The sequence below is a fragment of the Rutilus rutilus genome, assembly GCF_951802725.1.
Source record: "Rutilus rutilus genome assembly, chromosome: 13".
Taxonomy (NCBI): Eukaryota; Metazoa; Chordata; class Actinopteri; order Cypriniformes; family Leuciscidae; genus Rutilus; species Rutilus rutilus.
The window spans coordinates 31506507-31526935 of NC_140218.1; the positions used below are offsets into that span (position 1 = coordinate 31506507).

The 20429-nt window shown below is 39.1% G+C and overlaps 2 protein-coding genes across 3 annotated transcripts; both read right to left on the reverse strand.

Annotated features, from left to right (window-relative positions):
- Positions 1 to 2159: 2159 nt before the first annotated feature.
- LOC311301995 (PTB domain-containing engulfment adapter protein 1) lies at positions 2160 to 7282 on the reverse strand. 2 transcript variants are annotated; one of them, XM_084427485.1, is made up of 9 exons: positions 7216 to 7282; positions 6859 to 6927; positions 6674 to 6745; positions 6478 to 6573; positions 6246 to 6383; positions 5825 to 5929; positions 3530 to 3589; positions 3091 to 3163; positions 2160 to 2321 (listed from the first exon to the last, which is right to left on the reverse strand). In XM_084427485.1, the coding sequence occupies exons 2-9, from the start codon at positions 6901 to 6903 to the stop codon at positions 2272 to 2274; spliced, it is 639 nt and encodes a 212-aa protein (XP_084283611.1). In that variant the 5' UTR covers positions 6904 to 6927; positions 7216 to 7282; the 3' UTR covers positions 2160 to 2271. The 2 variants fall into 2 exon arrangements, with proteins under 2 accessions (XP_084283611.1, XP_084283610.1); XM_084427484.1 differs by having other exon boundaries at positions 3091 to 3178.
- A 1444-nt stretch (positions 7283 to 8726) lies between these two features.
- LOC311301992 (tripartite motif-containing protein 72) lies at positions 8727 to 11979 on the reverse strand. The gene is made up of 2 exons (XM_084427481.1): positions 11187 to 11979; positions 8727 to 10196 (listed from the first exon to the last, which is right to left on the reverse strand). Exons 1-2 carry the CDS (start codon positions 11928 to 11930, stop codon positions 9315 to 9317), a joined length of 1626 nt encoding a protein of 541 aa, XP_084283607.1. The 5' UTR covers positions 11931 to 11979; the 3' UTR covers positions 8727 to 9314.
- Between the last annotated feature and the right edge of the window lie 8450 nt (positions 11980 to 20429).

Below are 20429 nucleotides of genomic sequence, written 5' to 3' on the forward strand. Positions count from 1 at the left end.
ATGTTGACACCAACCAGATTTAAAGAATGACCGGCACAAGGCATATAGTGAATTAAAGGGTTGTGCATTTTCAGGTGTGCTTCAAGTCCGCTATATTAACCTGACATATTGTTTCCATTATCATAGCTTTGTCCACAACAGTTTGACAAGTCCAATCCCAAGTCTTGTGTAATGGAGGCCAGCTAGCGTAAGCTGTCCAGGTAAACCTCACCCCCCTGATCTCAAGTGGTGCACTAGTTAGCTCGCCCGCCTCCCATCCCGGAGACGCCGGATCGAGTCCCGCTCGTAGCCGGGCGAGTACGATCTGATGGGCTGCACTTGCACCATTTTTAGTACACATTCTGCAAGGCTTGCCCCTGTGTGGCTATAGAGGGGCTCAGATCCCAATAATCTCTCAACTACTTCACCCTGCTGAATGTACAATCACAGAGAAATATTTGGCCTGTTGTATTTCAGCTGCTATGATGTTCTTATTTTTCTCGCTCAATAATTAGATAAACTCTTTTTTATTATGTTCTTGTCAAACTCGGCAATCAGTTCAAGCAAACCAAGATAATTCCCAATGTGTGGTGATCCCAGTTTTTCATCATGCCTTTGGAATGGAAGCCAAAACAAAAACCTGACAACAGCTTCTACATGCCTCAAGACCACCTTCCAATAGTTTTGTTCTTCTTCTATCTGCCGGCAAAGCGAAGCATGTGGTGTCGGTGATCAACACTCTTTTTGTGGTTGGATATCCTCTGTTTCCAATTGTACAATCACAATCACATGTTTCCAATTAACAGAAGTCGTTAATGAATACATGTGTGTGTGTGTACTGTGTATAATTATTTTCTATTTATAAATACACACATATGCATGTATATATTTAAGAAATATTTGCCTGTATATTATATAAATATAAATATTTTATATATAAATAACACATTTTCTTAAATATATACATGCATGTGTGTGTATTTATAAATACAAAATAATTATACACAGTACACACACACATATACAGTGCTATGCATAAGTGAATTCACCCATGCTAAAGTTGACTAAAAAGAGGAATAAAAAATCATATTTTGGAAACTGAACTTAATGCCTTAATTTAAAAAATTAGGAAAAATCCAACCTTTAAGGACACCAATTTTCTTTGTGAATGAATAATGTATCGTAAATAAATCAATGTTCTTCCTTAAAATACATGGTGCATAAGTGAGTACACCCCTATGTTAAATTCCCATAGAGGCAGGCAGATATTTATTGTTAAGTATTTTTTTTTTTTTTTTTTTTTAGGATACTATGCATCCTGATAAAGTTCCCTTGGCCTTTGGAATTAAAATAGCCCCACATCATCACATAGCCTTCACCATACCTAGAGATTGGCATGATTTTATTTCAGTTAGCCTAAAAGCTAGTTTGATTTGCATTGAGAGATGATCTTATGGAAAGTACCCCATGCCAATCTCTAGGTATGGTGAAGGCTATGTGATGATGTGGGGCTATTTTAATTCCAAAGGCCAAGGGAACTTTATCAGGATGCATAGTATCCTACATTTTTTTTTTTTAAATACTTAAAAATAAAAATCTGCCTGCCTCTATGGGAATTTAACATAGGGGTGTACTCACTTATGCACCATATATTTTAAGGAAGAACATTTATTTATTTACGATACATTATTCATTCACAAAGAAAATTGGTGTCCTTAAAGGTTGGATTTTTCCTAATTTTTTTAATTAAGGCATTAAGTTCAATTTCCAAAAGATGATTTTTTATTCCTCTTTTTAGTCAACTTTAGCATGGGTGTATTCACTTATGCATTGCACTGTATTATGTACACACAAACTTTTTTTTTGGTTGCGATTAATCGCGACATATATGTATATATAGTCACTTTAAGGTTGACATTTACAAGTAGCACTCTGTAGCCTTTACATCAGTATTGATTATTTTAATAGTTTTGCAATGGAAGAGTATCATAACAAAGTATGTATATTATCATTAATATGATAGGTTACATAGGCCAAAAGGCTGTCAGCAGGATACAACATGATGATTTTCAGTTGGGAACAACTGCCTTATACCAACAAAACACAATTCATAAATGTGTATTTGTTAACCTATGCTCACAGATTAATCTTAAATACAATCTTTTTTTAATGATCTCCTATAAATAATATTTTTTGTTGAAGTGTTTGCAGGAGCTCAGTGTTATAGCATCTGCTGGATGTGTTGTTCAGGAGTCATTTCTGGAGCATTTATCTGACTTTATCTGTTTCCACTCAGAAATTCCTCTGCAAAGGAGTTTTGTCATCTTCTGAAAAGAATCTCACTGAAAATAAAAATATTGGACAAATTAAAAGATTGCATATCATAAATATCAATACCAATACTAAATGTATACATTTTTATGGCTATTGTGAACAGCCATAAGCATTCATCATTAAGGTAATGTTACAGTTGGATACATGATGGGCACATTAGTAAAGTGTAAGCTTATTTCCTTTTTTTGACATGGAAATATATATGTATATATATACATGCAGGTGAGCATTATTTAAAGTAGACTTTTACTGATGTTATTTTTTACATTAAAATACACACAGACATATATATATGTCTGTGTGTGTGTGTGTGTGTGTGTGTGTGTGTGTGTATACAAATATGTCTATATATTTACAAAACTACTCATGCAGATAATATAATACAGTATTAACGAAAGACACTTTCATGACATGCGTAACTACAAATATATTTAAATACATGAAATAAAAGTATATTTTAGTTTATCATGAATGCAGTAACTTTCAGCAGTAACTTTAACCATGTTTCAAACACAATAGAAGTAGTTATGAAGTTACATATGAAGATGCAAGTCCTACATTAGTCATTAAAAAACACTCAAAAGTTCAACTAATTGCATGTAATGTAAATGTAAATTATAAAGCCTTTTAATTTAAATGTAAATAACAATCAAGTGTCCGAAACCGTTGCATTCAGTTAAAACTTAATTATATTATTTTCATAATATGTACTTTTATAAGTATGTCTTTTTGTATGCTTCCGTGTGTGTGTTGTGTTTGTGACTTCTCAACACATACCCTGTCCTGATCGAGATGAAGTCTTATCAATATCCGACTCATTTTCATAAATGTTCTGGACTCCACCAGCGTCCTGTAAGATAAATATCTGTGTCCAGAGAGATCGCCACAGTAAGTGCTACCCATGATGAAATCAATGCTGTAGCTGAATATTCTAAATTGATGTGTACATAAACTTATACGTTATAATTTTCTTTTTTAGATAAGAAGTCTCTTAAAGGAATAGTTCAATAGTCGAGCTGAACACCCTAAATATTTAACTGTGTGCCTTACAGAAAGCTGTGAGGGTGAGTTATTTATTTTCATTGTTGCCTGAATTATTCCTTTAAGCTTTACAGCTGTTATGTGAGGAGACATGTGTGTGCATCTGTGTTTGTGTTTAAACATGCTTGTGTATGTGCTTTGTAACTGTAGCCTCATAGTCTGACACATAACCCACTTCTCCATTGGCTTGCAGTCTCCTCTTCAGCTCTGCATTTTCTCGCTCCAGTACCTTATTCTGAACAGCAGAGGGAGATCTCAGACAGTTCAAGCATTCAAACAGATACTAGTCAATCAAAACCACTGAGCAAGCAGGCACGACGTGACAAGTTTTCAGTGACAAATTATGTGTGCTTCTCAAACAGAAGGCTGCATCCTAATGAGGGTGTGTGCTTTGTAGTTCAGTACTTTGGAAGCTTGTACTAAATATTAAAATGTAATTTTACTTTATATTAAAAACCTTTAGATTAACTGCCTTTCTTTTAATGCAGTATAGGTAATGACAACCATCTGTGGTCTCAGTGGTTTACATTATCACAGTTAAGCATTATGTAATTACTTTACAACAAAACAAAAGAAAACATAATTCCTTTATCTCCTAAATTATTATTTTTGTCTCTGATTTCATAATGAACTCAGACAAGCTCAATGTCGACTCGTTTTCAGTCAGTTGGACTGTGTGCAAAGGATTGTGGGTGATTTAAGGATGCGAAGGATACACTAGATGCTTCCTTCAAAATGAGCTGAATGAAGGACTGAAATGAAGGCTGTTTTCCAAGGATCCTTCAAACTGAGACATCCTTTGACAGAGCTTGATGACGTGGCAGCAGAGACATGCAGCCTTACTAGGGTGCAGCCAGGGCCTATAACTAACTTTTTGCCACACCTACCAATTTGTTTGTTTTTTACCAGTTATGAAATATAGATTAATCCTTATTAAAGTAAAAAAAAAAAAAAAAGTTTGTCTTTTGTGTTAAGTCTTTGTCTTTTGTTGTTTGATTAAAGCTACACTGTGTAGGATTTTCTCCCATCTAGCGGTGAAATTGTTTATGACTACCAACTGAATATTACTTTCTAGCCCCTCCCATTCCGAGGGCGTTTTAACTCCTACGGTGGTCGTATTATTTCAAATCTGCCGGCAGTCGCGAGTAATCTCCCCCTCGCATTCGTCACGGTGTCACTGCGGGTAAAAACGCGTAAGGCAAAGCTTGAATTTCCAGGTATGTCCCTCTTTGGCTAATGTATTTTCAAGATGGAGGCGCAACATGGCTGCCGCCATTCGAACAACTCGCTCGTATGTATTTTAAATGGCAGATTCTACGCTTACGAGAATACTTTATTACTTGAAAGAAGTAATTACACATTAATGAGCACATATCATTTTGAAAGAACAAAGTGTTTTTTGCTAAGAATCAACTAAAAAAATTACACAGTGTAGCTTTAACATTAAGGGTAACATTCTCTGAGTTCTCTGCGAACAGACGACACCATTGTCAAAACGATCCCCATTCACACGGATCCGCGAAAACGACTAAAAGCGCTGTATTCTGCTGCCACGCCATTAGATGGCGATGAAACACTATAGACTGAACACGTAATACGCATGTGCATGATGTCATCGTCTTCAGAGATTTGCGTTTTCAGGCACCGGCGCTGTTGTCTTGTAAACAAACGGCCAAAACGCATAAAAAGTTTTACGTTTTTACGTTCGTGTAAACAGCCCCTAAAAACACAGACAGCAGCCGGACTGTTAGGCTGCTGTCCCTTTAAGAGCGAATCTAATATACTGATACTGATACACATGTGTTCACTTTCTCAACTGTTTACGTTCACTTAAGACATAATCGACTGTTTACGAGGATACCTGACAGGCATTTTGACAATTTTGTTTGAATATGTCTGCTCAAGCGCAAGAAGATGTGAAAGAGAGCTCAGGTCAGTATTCGCGTGCTGTCTGAGACACAGATTTCTGGACGCACGCTTCGGATGTTTAGCAACAAATCTAGTTCCCTTTCGCGTCTTTTTGCGCTTGACTATTAAATTGACAAGGCTTCGTGACGGCGCAGAACTCGTCCCAAGTGCTTCGTTCATATTTGTTCATGTTTATGTTCTTTCAATATTGCTTTCTTAGAATTCATAAAAATTTGACCGGCCAACTGGCGATCGACACTGTTTCATATACTCGCCAACACTGATTTTTACTCGCATTTGGCGCTTGGTGAGTGTTAATTTTAGGTCCTGGATGCAGCATTCCTATTGAGAAGCACCAAAAGAGGCAAATACAACCTCTCTGTCTGTAAGAGAATATTATGCCATGAAATGTATCACACCTTACAAAAAAAAGTGTGATTTTTCTAACGAAACAGCTATTTTTAGTGCCGTGTTAAATGTCCATGTTTAAATTAGTGCTGTCCTACTGCGCTGAGCTCCAGCATTTCTCTGATGTGATCTGTATGCTGACTGGTCACTGTACCTTGTGTCTCAGGGCCTCCACCACCAGGTCTCGATCGCCCTGTAGACCTTCATTCTGCTTATAAGAGCGGAAAGAGTCGCCAATGATGGACACCAGAAGATGGGACTGAGAAAGAGAAAAACAGCACAGAGAATCTAAAAATCAACTTGGAAATCAGATTTAACACGAAGTGACAGATTTCCAAAACTTTAATCCTACATTTATTAGTATAAATAATAATACATTAAAAACTAAATTCTTATTAAAATGTATTGAAGTTCATAAAAAAAAAAAAATAGCATACCTACAGTAAGGCTGATATCAGAACTAAGATTAAAGAGGCACCATCAACATAAAGTGAAACCCAATTTTGCTGTTTATTCTAGTAAATACTGAGCTAAATGCATAATGTGTCAATGCATTTAAGGTTTCCAGAACTCACAAACTTCTTGCTCTGGAAGATGTAGCAGTGGTGCATGTCTGCCGCTGGGTGTCTGGCTATGAAGCCCAGTATTTTGGGCTGAGACGGATGAACTGCACTGAATGAAACCGAGGGCAGAGGGCAGGAGTACAGCATGAACTGAGAAAAGGAGTGTGAGAGAGAGAGAGTGAATGAGGGTGTCGTACACATGCGTATCACTGTCTGAGCTCGAGTACATAGTCCTCAGTCACACCTTGGTTTTATGCTCTAGAATGTCAATGGCAGTTCTGGTCAGAAACAGATGTACTTTAGTTTTCTTCATTTTCTCAGCCATCTCTATGTTAGGATCCTAAAAGAGAAGGAAAGCCATAATAATAGGACGCAGGGACACAAGATCAAGTTATATAATACAGTAGTGGCTACAGTAGAGTAACATTTATGGTTATCACCTGCAGGGCTTCGACTGCATCTGTCAGAATCTGCATCCCACCTGGACGGACCACCTGGATGCGACCCAAAAACTACACACAATCCCCAAACCCCATACGTGAGTGGTTGCAATAAAACATTACTATTATTCAATATTATTTAGTACATAAACTATTGACTAAATCTATGACAAGGTGATACTCACTTTAACTGAGAAGAATATTTCACTATCGTCATCTATGTCACTCATTTTCACCACTTTACTGTGTGTCGTCTGTTTAAAAATGACAAAATACACACTTGTAAAGAAGACAAGATTGATCAAACATTATTTAAACAATGACATATAGTGGCCTGAAAATATTTGGACACTTCTGGGACTCTTTAAAAAGGCTTAACATTACATAATATCAGCAAACAAATGCTACTGCGCAGGGTTTTCCCAGAACTAACTTCCCTTTTATTAGTATATAATGCAAATCACAGGGCACAGAAACCACTACATATCCAAAACAACTTATACATTTTGATCACACGCATGAGAAACTGTAAATGCACTTACGTTTGTGGGAGAACTTTGTATCGCTGGGATGATGTCCTCTTCTGCTGTCTTTCAGGGTTGAAGTTGTGTGATGTTAATGGTTAACTATAAAACTTCTTTTCTTTATGGCACATCAGGCCTGATAACAAGGCTGTTATTACCATCTGTTGTATTGACATTGTGATGTCATAGCTGTTTATGAACATTTAGCCATACGGACAAGTTAAAGAAACCCTTTACACCAATTCTTGCTTCAATTTAGTATTTAACATGTATACTATAACCAGTGCAAGTGAGGATAACTGAATTTATTGCAATTTTATTTAGAGTATCTAGAACAAAAAGTTGTCTCTAACCAGTAGATGGTGCTGTTGTAGATCAAATAATGCCATACTGGTATTATCATTTAATAAACAACAACAACAACAACGCAATCTTACAGAATAAACTAATTTATAAGTCAGATCCATTCAAGTGATGTAAAATGTATTCAACTAAAAATATCACAAAACCAAACACAATGTGAATGATTGGTTCCAGTGAAAATTGTTTCTCAAAAAAGAAAAGAAGAAAGAGAGAAAAAACTGGCTTGGAAGTTTAAATAATCATAAACGTCTAACAGTAAAGGCGCAATCATCCAGAAATGAGTCGAAATTCAATTCAATTCACATTTATTTGTATAGCTCTTTTCACAATACTCATCGTTTCAAAGCAGCTTTACAGAAAATGCATGTGTCAGCATTACAATTTAGAGAGATCTGTTATCAGAGGTGACTATCTAAGTTATGTACTGTATTTCAGGAATGTTCACATACAAACCACAGTTTGCTAAAAATGTATTAATTTAAACAATGTAATAATTTAAGGCAGAAGCTCATTGAAGTAATGAATACTTGTTTGTTAACAAATGATTATGACATATAGAAAAATGTAGCATTGGTGCCTGTAAATATATATATATAGAGAGTCTTAAGTATAATCAGCACATACATAACACATCTGCATCCAGTATCTTCAGTGCTTTACATAATGTCTAGAGGTGACCCTCTACATATATTCAGATTTATCTTCAAATTATATATAGAAAAAAGCAGAGAGATAATTGTTATGGGAAACTGTTTAACACAGACTGACATGAGTCAAAACTATTTCAGTAGTGTGACGGGGAAGGTGTGAACGAGTATTTCTTGTTTTACAGGACAAGGCGATGTACATTTCTTTTTAAGTGGAAGCATACAGACCATTCAGGCATTTTAATATATAAAATAAATTTGTAGGCATATTAAATAAAACTTGATCTAATCTGTAAATTGTCTAATATGGCCCTGAAGATCGCTGTTCTGTAGCATAATGTTCCTTGTGTACATGCATAGCTCACATTCTGGGTGCCGTTCCTGTCACTACATATTCCCATTAGTCTAAGTGAAACTACAAGCAAAAATACCCCAGAGATGTTATCAAACTCACTGGTAATATAATACCCATGCTCTGTTTCTTTAAGAGCATCTGAATTTGATTTTTTTTCTTTCTTTCCTCAGACATGGAAAGAGTTGAGCTCTGGATAAAACACACTGTCTATGCTGGTGTTACTTTATTTACAATCTCTTTTCTTCAAAGACTCCTACTTCAGGCCAAAGAAACTAGACTTCTGGGTTGTATTCAAACAAAACCCATTCAGTTTCTTCTGTTTTCAGGGGTTGTATAGCTTGTTGTACACACATTGTATTCAAACTTTAAAATAAGTCAGTCAGTAAAGGGTCAATTTGTAATAATGTCTGCTTTGCTTATAGCAATTGTTCGTGAAGCATCATGCCAAATCAAACTGAGTGGACACGTTCCCCCTTTTGAAATCTCAAGCCACGTCCAGAAAAATGAATGCTTGATTAGCATATGTACATTTTCAATTGGTAAATTAAGTCTTTAATATCGCACTAACATGTCACACATCACACTAACTACATAAGTACTACTAAGTTTTTTTTAGTTTTTTTTATGTGCATGACGTTCCAAGGCTATCCTTTCCAGGGGTACAGGTTTAGGCATACTAATGCATAAGGAATGATAAAGGGACAAAGAGAATGAAGCAAGAATGTTACATAATGAAAGCATGTTCGTGTCAGTTAAACTCCACTCAAAAGAGTTATCCATGAATCTACAGAGGTTGAGTGGAGCCCAAATGCAGGATACACTGAGTCCTTGAACATGGCGCTGAACGTATGAAGATGCTGCTTTCGGCCTCCCTGACCTGAGCTGTGGAATGCAATAGTTCCTCCTTCGTAATCCAGGGTCGCTTCGACCTTCTTTGGCGGTATGATCAGCCCGTCACCCACGGCCACGTTAGCCGAGTCATGGCACGCCGTCAGCTTCTTGCTCTTCCACTGCAACCTCCAAGAGCTGGTGTTATGCCCCAGCCTGCTGTGGTCACCTTTACGTGGGATGCTTTTATAGCACAGTCCCACAGACCACGCGCACCCGGGGCCGACCTCCACCGCCCACATGTGAACTCCGGTGGAGAAACCCTGCGAGCACATGACCTGACTGGCCGAGGAGAAGCGCTCACTGTGATCTCCGGCATTACTGCTCTTAACTCCTGCACACTGCTTGACTGTTTTGAGATCGGTGGACAGCAGAAGGCTGGGATTGGCCGTGGTTGGGTTGAAGGTCAGGTCTAGAGGGTTCATTATGCCATGGAGGCACTCCAACAGAAGACTCATCTCGGCGTGGAAGGCATCTGTACGTAGCACAGAGCGCAGTTGCTTGGCATTGGAGGACTCTTGGGAAGGTAGACCGGGAATGGTGACGTTAGCAGCCTGGCGGACCCTCGCTTCAACGGTGAGGTAGTTCTGGATGAAGAGAAACTCTGAGGATTGATTGAGAACATCGCTGGTGCACTGCTGGGCTTCCCGCAGCTGGTGTAGACAACCCTCCAAATCACATAGATTGGCCTGCCAGCTTTTGTCCCGCGTATGAAGCTTGTCGTCCATCTCGGTGGTCATACGACTCTTAAAACATCACATATAAATAGTGTTAATGTGCTTTACCTCAACATGACTGTATGTCGTCAGCACTGGTCTAGATCTGTTGTTCTCTACATAAGTGAGGGTGACATTTATTTGGCATTACTACTAAAATGAAAAGAGACACATCACACACATTGGGCCCCATCATACACCCGAGACCGACATAAGTGTTTTTTGCTAGTTTCAGCCTGACGCAGTTATCATGTCCTGCGCCACGTTGTTTAAATAGCAAATGCATTTGCGCCAATTTGTTTGCCCATTGTGGCTGGTCTGAAAAACGAGGTGTGTTCAGGCGCACTGTTGGCGCGTTGCTATTTTCATTTGAAATAGACTGCGCCAATGACCAACAAAAACCTGGTCTAAAGTCAATGGCGCAATTTTTTTTTGTTATTTACAGAGCGCGTTAGTAATGTGTGCCTATAGGTGGGTCCACAACGCGTGCACACTCTGCTTATTACACACAAACTAGCCAAATATTAAAAATAAAAGGATTACAATGTAAAAGATTATTATTGTGTACATAAAGATATGGTGAATCCTGCTAGTCCCGTAGATGGTTTGCTTGGGCCTCACGCACGAGCAGATCCGTTTGCGCTCTGGAGACGCGTTCAGTCTTTCCACTTACAAATCCCGCCATGTAAATAGCGAATCCGCCATGGCACGAGCGCAACTGGCTTTTAAAGGGAATGGGAGATGAGACTCTGATTGGTTTATTGCACGTTACGCCCAAAACACACCCATTACTCATTAAGAGAATAGGGACAACCCTTTTAGACCATGCGCCGGGAGCGCCGACCATTTTTCCCGTCGTTAAACTAGCAAAAGTGGATTCGGACACTCACTAAGGTTGCTTGCGCCGTGCGCTTTAGATCATGCGCTTAGATCGTTAAAATAGGGCCCATTTTGCCTAAACACATCAAACTGAACTAGTTAAAGTGGCATGATTTTACCTCGCTTTTTTATCATTCTTACCTTGTATGTAGTTATAAGTGAAGTCATGTTTTCCAGCAGTATGTTTGCCCTGGCCACCAGCTTATCTTCGGCCTTGTCCGGAGGTCCTTCGTTGGCGCTTTTCACCAGAGCTTCTGTCATCTGTAGCTTGTCAGACACAGACTTCCCCAGTTCCTCAAGAATTCTCGTCATTTCCCCCTTCGCCACCTCGAACGTCTGCACCTCGTGGTGCTGGTGCGTGCCCTCTATCAAGCACTCGGAGCAGAGGAACAGGCGCTCCTGCGTGCACAGGTACTCCGTAACCTTCAAGTGCACCGGGCACCTCTTCCCATCCCGTTCTGCGGGCAGCCCCACTAAGACGTGTAGCGATCGGTGTCGTTCCTCGTGTCTCTTGAGGTGGCTGGGGCACAATGACATTTCACAGCGTGTGCAGAATTTCACCGCAGCCACTGGACCGTCCAGGCAATGGTCGCATGGCACCGTCTGGCCTCCTCTCAGTCCGCCGTCCGAAGTGGCCGCCAGGAACCCATCCACGATACCGCTGAGCTTGAAGTTCTTGGGAAGAGTCTCCGGGCTGCCGTACTCTTCCCTGCACTCCGGACAACGTTTCGGGGACTTGGGATCTTCTGCGTGGGCAGCATTTTGTATACAACCCAGGCAGTAATTGTGTCCACAAGGAAGGGTTACAGGATCACGGTACAGCTGCAAACAGATCGGACAGCTCAACTCCAAAGCAAGACGCTCCTCAGGTTTACTTAGAGACATGTCTACAGGTTCTTAGCGAAGGCACTTCTGTGTGTTGACTTTGAGAACTGAGGGACATCAGAGCGGTTACTGGTATAGCTTGTTCTTCTGAGCCTGTTCTGCAACATTCCAGGTATAGGCGCCATTGCCGAGAAATGCAATTGGTGCTACCAGCAACACGAGAATTATAGCAACTGACTTTCTGAATGAAACAACAACCTCTACTGGAAAATTAAAAATGGATAAATGAAGCGCTGTTGGTATCCGTGCATGTTAATTAGAACCAAGGACACCAGAGGAACAAAATAAAAATGAAAGCAACGTTTTTACAAAAAACATGTGCCATGCTTCTTGATGTTTATGGTAAACACTAATTCCTCCGTGTGAGGCTCCTTTTGTGCCACATCTGAAAACCTTGAGAGTGCTTCATCCTGTTGCACAAACCAGAAAAGTTTGGTTCTTGTGTCAAGGAAAGGATCTGACTGTCTGAAACTGACAGTCACGCTATGGCCCCTTTGAGAGGGAATCGAAATCAAATGCTTTTGATTGTGCTGAAACAAATTAGGACATAATGCTTCACTTTCCCCACTTAAATGCATCTCTCGTATTAATTACAGATTGTATTGTAAAGATGAATAAATACGTTTGCTCATGACACATGGGCTTTTTAAATAGGTTACAGGACATTTATTTCACTATCAGTCCTGTCAGAACACGTCAAAAGGCTAAAGTTTGCAAAGCGTCAAATGTAAGTGCATTACATGTCTACAGAAAACCTCAAGACTCAGATAAGTGCTAAAGTGTTTTTTTTAAGATAAGTCAGACAACTGAAGCTCGCTCAGGAGAAACCTCCCATCTGTAGGATATCTCAAATCCCCCGGAAGTCTTGCTGTCATTTGATTTGTGGGAGACGTCCAGGTGTTGTGATCAAAGAGCAAAATCCTCTCACTGTTGTCATCTTGTGAGATTCAGAAAGAATGTGAAATTGCTGCAGGGAATCTTGAACCAAAGCCATGGTGAGATATGTACAAAAGCAGAATGATCATAATAGGAGAACAATGCAAATCTGTGCATCAGGTTCAGTCAAAAGCGGTTTGAATTGAAACGTGTCTGACTTTTTGTCTTGTGGAATACAGTCAAAATCTGCATTTTCCAATCAATAAAAAATGCATGATGATCACTGGCTGTCAGGTTCAGCTGAAGATAGAATGTGTATTTGTTATTCATTCATTTTAACAAGATCCTCATCGCAACCAGCAGCCTGAAATATATTCTTGGTTCATTGTCTTCTCAGAGTTGGGCGTTAAGGAGCAGCTGGGAGTGAAGGCAGAACGCCGTTCTTACTGTCATACATGTCTGCCATCTTGTGGTCTGATACATATCTGATGCATCACAATACATATGAAAGACTAATATTTGTATTCAGAACTGATTTAGAGGATGACATCAAAGTTTCAAAGTCTGACATCACTAGTGAAAATGCCTCTATTTTGCAATAATTTTTTATTCATTAATAATAAAATCAATATGGGCAAAAAGTTTATTTGAAAAACCAACATGTACAAATCTTTTTGATTTGCTTTGATTTGATAACGACCCAAAGAGCATCTCTGTGCTTTAGTGGAAGCAAGAACATCTGCTCGTCTGTACAAAGAGATTCACAAATATTTCTTCATGTTTGGTTTAAAGTCAACAAGATCCGAGTTTTTCAACGTGTCCAAATGTTCCCACAAATGTAAAACCTACATTTGTAATGAGGAAAACTACAGACTGGAGAATTTCACATTTGCCAAATGTTTAGGGACAGTGACTGGATTAGGGTTAGTCTATAGTAATTTGCTTAATTTCAAGTCAATAGTCAAGTCATACTATGATATAAAAAAGCAAATGTGCATGTGTTGTGTGTGTATAAACCACAGTTATAAGAAGGATGGAATTGTAATTCTCGTTTAGCCCCAGTTTAAACAGGGGTTCAGTATTCAAAGAGGCCTTTCCTTTCCTCGGCGCTTGTTAAAGCATCCGTGGGCTCTGCAGGTAATAGGGGACCCTAACCCAGCAATAACGTCCACTTTGAAGTGGAAACGCTATTAAATCAACGTATGGCTCCCCTCCTCCCACAGGAACAAACATGAGCCCGACGGAGCAGGGCCTTTCCCCACAAGCTACCACACAGTGCTGCCTCTTAAATTTAATTAGGCTGTAATAAAAAAATTCTGAAACAAAGGTGCGCTAGACTGCAGTACATTCAGGGAAACAATTCGGTGTTCATTCTTTGTAGTTTAACCTTTTTGATGGCGTCTTATATGTCAGACTTGGTCATTAGAGGTTTGCGAAGTGCTTAAAGGGATAGTTCACTCAAAAAAAATTAATATTCTGTCATCGTTTATTCGCCCTCATGTCGTTCCAAACCCAAAATGACTTTGTTTCTTCTGTGGAAGATGTAAGAAGATTTTTTGAAGAATGTTGGTAAGCAAACCGTTTTGGTGACCATTGACTTCCATTGTATATACAAAAAACACAGACATATTTCAAAATATCTTCTTTATGTTCCGCAGAAGAAAGAAAGTCATAGATGATTGGAACAACATGGGTGAGGAAGTGATCACAGAATTCACATTTTTGCGATTAAAAATCAAGTTATGTACTTTTTAATTTGAAAACTGACGTCTTGTCCATTGCATGATGAACTTTGCACATTTTACTGTGTGTGTGTGTGTGTGTGTGTAAATATTCGGATTGCAAATGTCAAGACAAATTGGAAGTTGGAAAATGCATTTTATATAATATACACTATCATGCAATAAGTCCAAGTGTACAGTAGTTTTGTTCAAATTAAATAAAAACACTTCATATTGTTTTTTTAATAGTGTTGGTGTATATGAACCCTCTGTTCATCGACCTTAAATCCATGCTTTCCTTGTGCTAGCTGATATGGGCTGTTAATAGCACGGGTTATGCTCATCATCCAGATTGCTGGAAGACTGAAGTGATGCATTAGTGATAAAGAGCATCGGACATATGGTGTGATGGGGTTATTGGAAGAATCCTCCGGCCTGGCAGTTATTTTTGTCCAAAAGCATTTACATAAGACTTGAATGAAAAGAACCCATCTTGAATCGGGCAGAAACCAGATGCCCATGCAGACATTAAAAGGTCCTTTGGAGACGCAGCTTCAAAACGAATTTAAGGAAATTCCGCCTGTGCGGAACAAAAGCCCAAAGCTATTTATCCAATATCCATCAGAATTTACAGATCTGTTTAGATCTTTAAAACTGTGTCTGTGCCGTGTGACTTTGCTTTAGTTTGATGTTTGGTCAGCTAATGAAGATCAAGTTTATGATGCCTTTGGCATTTTAATGCTTTGAACGCTAATAATTAAGCTGTTTTTAGAATGTAAATATACTCCATGAGCTCAGAATCAGGGATGTTTCATTTAATGAAAGTCTGCATTTATTTATAAGAGCATTTTTTATGGATCTATGAATGTTCAGAGCAGTCTGATAGTGGACACTTATGACAACTTGCATTTGAATAGCAAAAAACAATTAAAAGGCTTTAAACTGATGATTGTTCATATGAAAGGAATAGTTCACCTGCAAAAACTGTCAATAAAATCAGTTTATATGTCCATATGAAGCCATACCATAACTTTTTTTTTTTTTTTGGAGCTTGACAAAAAGATCTGTGTGAAGATTCTTTAAACTTTCCACCAACAAAAAAGCAGCAATGCTATTTTATATCATGCTGGAATAAGATGAAGGTGAGTAAATAATGGCAGGATTTTCATTTTTGGACTATTGCTTTAAAAATAACGCCTCTTCTTCTTGCCGTAGAGGTCAGACGTAGATTTCTCATGACCTGGAACTGGCTCGATCTCACCTTTTCGCTGATCCCAGCACGACCTCTTGCAGAAACACCTCCATGTTAGGCAGAAGCTCCCCTCCTCCTCGGCGTCTGCCCACAGGAAGTGAGTCCTTTGGGGAGGAAATGGCTCCCAGATGTGTGGAGGTGACCCAGAGCTCTGGAGAGAGAGGTGAGCGAAGGTCGTCACAAGAAGAAGAACAATAGAGTGTCACAGTCCGCCTTCATCGCAGAAGTGAGAATGGATTGCGTAAGAAAAACTTGCATTTGTAACTTCAATTGAAAACATAAAGGGCCGGTTCATCTGCTCATGTGCCGCTTACAAAAACTAAAATCAGATGAATTTTAATGCGTTTCTGATGAATGGTGCTTCACACTGGTTATCCTCAACCTATCTGAAGGCATATTAAAGGGTTAGTTCACCCAAGAATGAAAATTATCCTATAATTGACTCACCCTCAAGCCTCATCCAAGGCGTATATGACTTTCTTCTTTCAGCCAAACACAATCGGAGTTATATTAAAAAATATCCTGGCTCTTCCGAGCTTTATAATGGGAGCGAATAGAGCCTGAGTTTTTGAAGCCCCAAAAAGCGCATCCATCCATCATAAAAGTAATCCATTATGGCTCCAGGGCGTCAATAAAGGCATTTTGAAGCAAAGCAATGAGTTTTTGTTTGAAAAATATCCATATTTATAACTTTATAAACTATAATCACTGGCCTCTGGTAACGGCCGTACACGAGCAAAGTCCCTTTAAGACAAATCATTTCACTCGGCGGCCATCTTTGAAACGCCTCTCGGGCAGCAAGTGCAGCTCCTGTCTCTTTGGAAACATCAAATTCTCCAAAACTGTTCGCCAAGCTTACGATTAAATTTCATATTTGAAATCACCAATGAAACCTGACAACAACTGTCTCGTAAATTTTGTTTCTAAACTAAATTTTCGAATCAAAACGTAATTTTTTCAGGCTGGATCAAGCTAATGCGCATTGGAAGAGCGTCTGACTGTTTCTATGGGAACCGGAGCTTCTAACGGCTGCAGTGACGCGATGACTTTACCAATCGCCGATTAGATCTTATTTAGAAGGCGGGACTTATTCTGCCATATTGATCGTTTCACTTTTCCCCATTCAAAACAATACGATTGATGAACGCGGAAGCGCAGAGGAAAGAGCAAAACAAAACACAGGTCACGAATTAGAAGTCTAAAATGAGAATTTTTAAAGATAAATGTGGGAGGAGCTTGAGTTTGTTGCCCAGCTCTATTAGTTTGAACCGCGAGAGGCGTCGACTCTCACCTAAACTTACGCTACTCCTACATCCTACGTCATGCGTCGGGTCAGAGGTCACTCTTCCGCCGGAACTAGACTCGCGTACGCCCGTTACCGGAAGCCAGTGATTATAGTTTATAAAGTTATAAATATGGATATTTTTCTTACAAAAACACATCGCATCGATTCAGAAGGCCTTAATTAACCCCCTGGAGTCGTATGGATTACTTTTATGATGGAGGGATGCACTTTTTGGACTTCTAAAACTTACTAAACTTAATTAAAGTGACCATTCACTCCCATTATAAAGCTTGGAAGAGCTAGGATATTTTTTTATATAACTCTGATTGTGTTTGGCTGAAAGAAGAAAGTCATATACACCTAGGATGAGGCTTGAGGGTCAATCGTAAGATAATTTTAAATTTTTGGGTGAACTAACCCTTTAAACTGCATAAAGGCATATTTAGATATCTTGAAAAACATTTCTAGTTTTGATTTACAAAACAACACTCACAGAGATCAATGCTCAAAAAAAAAAAAAAAAAAAAAAAAAAAAAAATAGGCAGGTGTTTTTTTAAAGCAATCGTGTTGTATCTTTTACGTTTCATCTGATCCCATTATGTTCTAATACCAGCGGTGATTTACAGAGGGTTAACAAAGGCGTTTGTTATGTCTGCATTGTCATAGTAGTAGCAACAAACTCACAAACACAGATTGCGATAGCCTTTCATCTATGACACCGCTTTTTCCACACGCTAGCAACAGTGAGGTCATCGCGAGTCCCGCAGATGTCCACCGTCCCATTCGGAGAGACTCGTCCCAGTGTGTGCGCATGCTAACGCTCCTAACGCTCCTCTGTCAGCCCTGCTGGAGATATTAAGGCCAGAGATTTCCGCGGACCGTCGCGTTAGAGAGCGTTTTAAAGCCTGGAATGCTTTGCTATGTTGACGGACGTGTTGTTTAGCGAGGCAGGAGCGCTGGGCTGTGAGGTGGAAACAGGGGGGATTCGAGAGATGAGGGGATGAGATGAGGAGGAGGGCGAGGGGTCTCGAGTGTTAGTGAAACATTATGTCACGGCCTTGACGAGGAAATGAAATGCGCAGCATCAATCAGGCGGCGGGCCAAGATCAAAGCCAGCCCCACACTCTCCCATATGGTTCTGTTTGACCAGTGCTTTGCTTTTTCCCTCTTCGTTTTTTTTCCTCTTCTCTTGGCCTCTCTCAGTGGTTTTTTCTTCTTCTTTTTTTTTTTGGAGAGCGGGCCTTTTGTTTTTTTTCCCCGGCAGAAATTCCTCCACGTTACTGAGGCAACGACGTGGTAGCACGCAAGGTGAGAGGTCTGAGGAAACCAAACCTGCCACAGATCACACTCGTCTCGCTCTTACGCTCTGGTCCTGCTGGCAGCATGATCACATGTTCAGTATTAGCACACACACTGGCAGTGTGATGTTCAGTTGCATCAGTGCATCATGTGAAGAACTGCTCAGAGAAAGGCATGAAGGCTCATGGTTTGTGTCTCTGGGTCAGTGACAGATGTTCCTCGGGATTTCTATATGGCTTTGAGTGTCACCATCATATAAATATATGAACATTTTCCTTACACAAATTATTATTTTCAAAAAAGTTTTTTTTTACATTATCCAATGTATAAAGTTTTCAAATATCATGAATTAATAATTCATAAACATCTTTAATTTTGGGGAAGTCGCACCACATGACATTTTAGAAACCAAACCTTTCTTTCTTTCTTTCTTTCTTTCTTTCTTTCTTTCTTTCTTTCTTTCTTTCTTTCTTTCTTTCTTTCTTTCTTTCTTTCTTTCTGCATTTGTGCATTTCTTTGTTTCTTTCTGCATTTTTTTCTTTCTGTTTTTCTTTCTGAATTTCTTTCTTTCTGCGTTTCTTTCTGTTTCTGCATTCTTTCTGCATTTTTTTTCTTTCTGCGTTTCTTTCTGCATTATTTCTGTTTCTGCATTTCTTTCTTTCTGCATTTTTTCTTTCTTTCCGAATATCTTTCTTTCTGTGTTTTTGCGTTTCTCTCTGTTTCTGTATTTCTTTCTTTCTTTCTGCATTTTTCTTCTTTCTGAATTTCTTTCTTTATGCGTATCTTTCTTTCTTTCTGTGTATCTTTCTTTCTTTCTGTGTTTTTTGTTTCTTTCTTCCTGGGTTTTTGCATTTCTTTCTTTCTTTCTTTCTGCATTTTTGTGTTTGTTTATACGTGTTTCTTTTTGCGTTTCTTCTTTCTTTCTTTCTTTCTGCATTGCTTCATTTCTTTCTTTCTGCATTTTTTTCTGGTTTTTTTCTGGTTTTCTTTCTTTCTGCATTTCTTTCTTTCTGCATTTCTTTCTACATTTCTCTCTGCATTTGCAAAATAAATCTAAATTCATTTTAACACAGGAATTAAACCATGTGCATCATGGAAGAGGTGTTGTGTGAATACAATTTTAATGCACTTCTGAATTAAACAAAAGATAAACCGAAAGAAGAACGAGTGTCACATGCATTTTCAAACAGACTCCTTTTGAAGAAATGATTTGTGTCTGTGTGTAAGGCTAGTATTTTTCTACATGCACATGCTAACGCTCCTGTGGGTGAAGAGATCTCAGTGGACTCGAGAGGCTTGTGGACCCACAGTACCACTTCCACCAGGGGATCCTGTGTTACTATCGCTGACCCAATTCTAATTCACTCCTGTCCAAAACTCCTCCAGCGCACCATTGTTTATATCAGCCGTCGTATAGTTTCTCCATAACTCCGGTACCCCTAAGCTGTTTATTTCCTGTCAAAGAGTTTCGGTGACGTTGTGGCGTATAAATGTCTTGATCAGACGCAGGTGCGGTGTGGGAGGGACATGTGATCGGACCTCGCTCCGGAGGCTGATTTTGACTGGGACCACCATGGTGCGAATCTAAACAAGCTAAAATGCCAGTGAAAGTGGCTCCAACTCTTTGTAACAGAGTGGGTCACTGTACATGCACATTGTATGATATTAAATAATCACCTTTAAATGTGTGCATCTTTCATAACTGATATTAGTGGTTAAAACACATGCTCTATTACATTAAGCCATGGTGCTCATATTAGCAACGTCAGTAAACAACTTGTGTACTTTCTAACTGCTTTTTCCTTCATATCGTGTCCTCTTATACTGTACTATAAAATAAAACAGAAAAAATAAACAAATAACTATTATTTTCACCCAAAGCTGAATTGGATAAAGTGAAAGTAACTGTATGAATACTAGGGGTGCTCCGATTGATCGGCTGCCGATTCGCTATCGGCCGATAATCGCTTCGGGAAGTTTGATCGGCGGTCTCTATAAAGGCTGACCTCATAAACCTCATAAAGATTAAAGGGGTCCTATTATTCCCTTTTATAAAGTCTTGATTT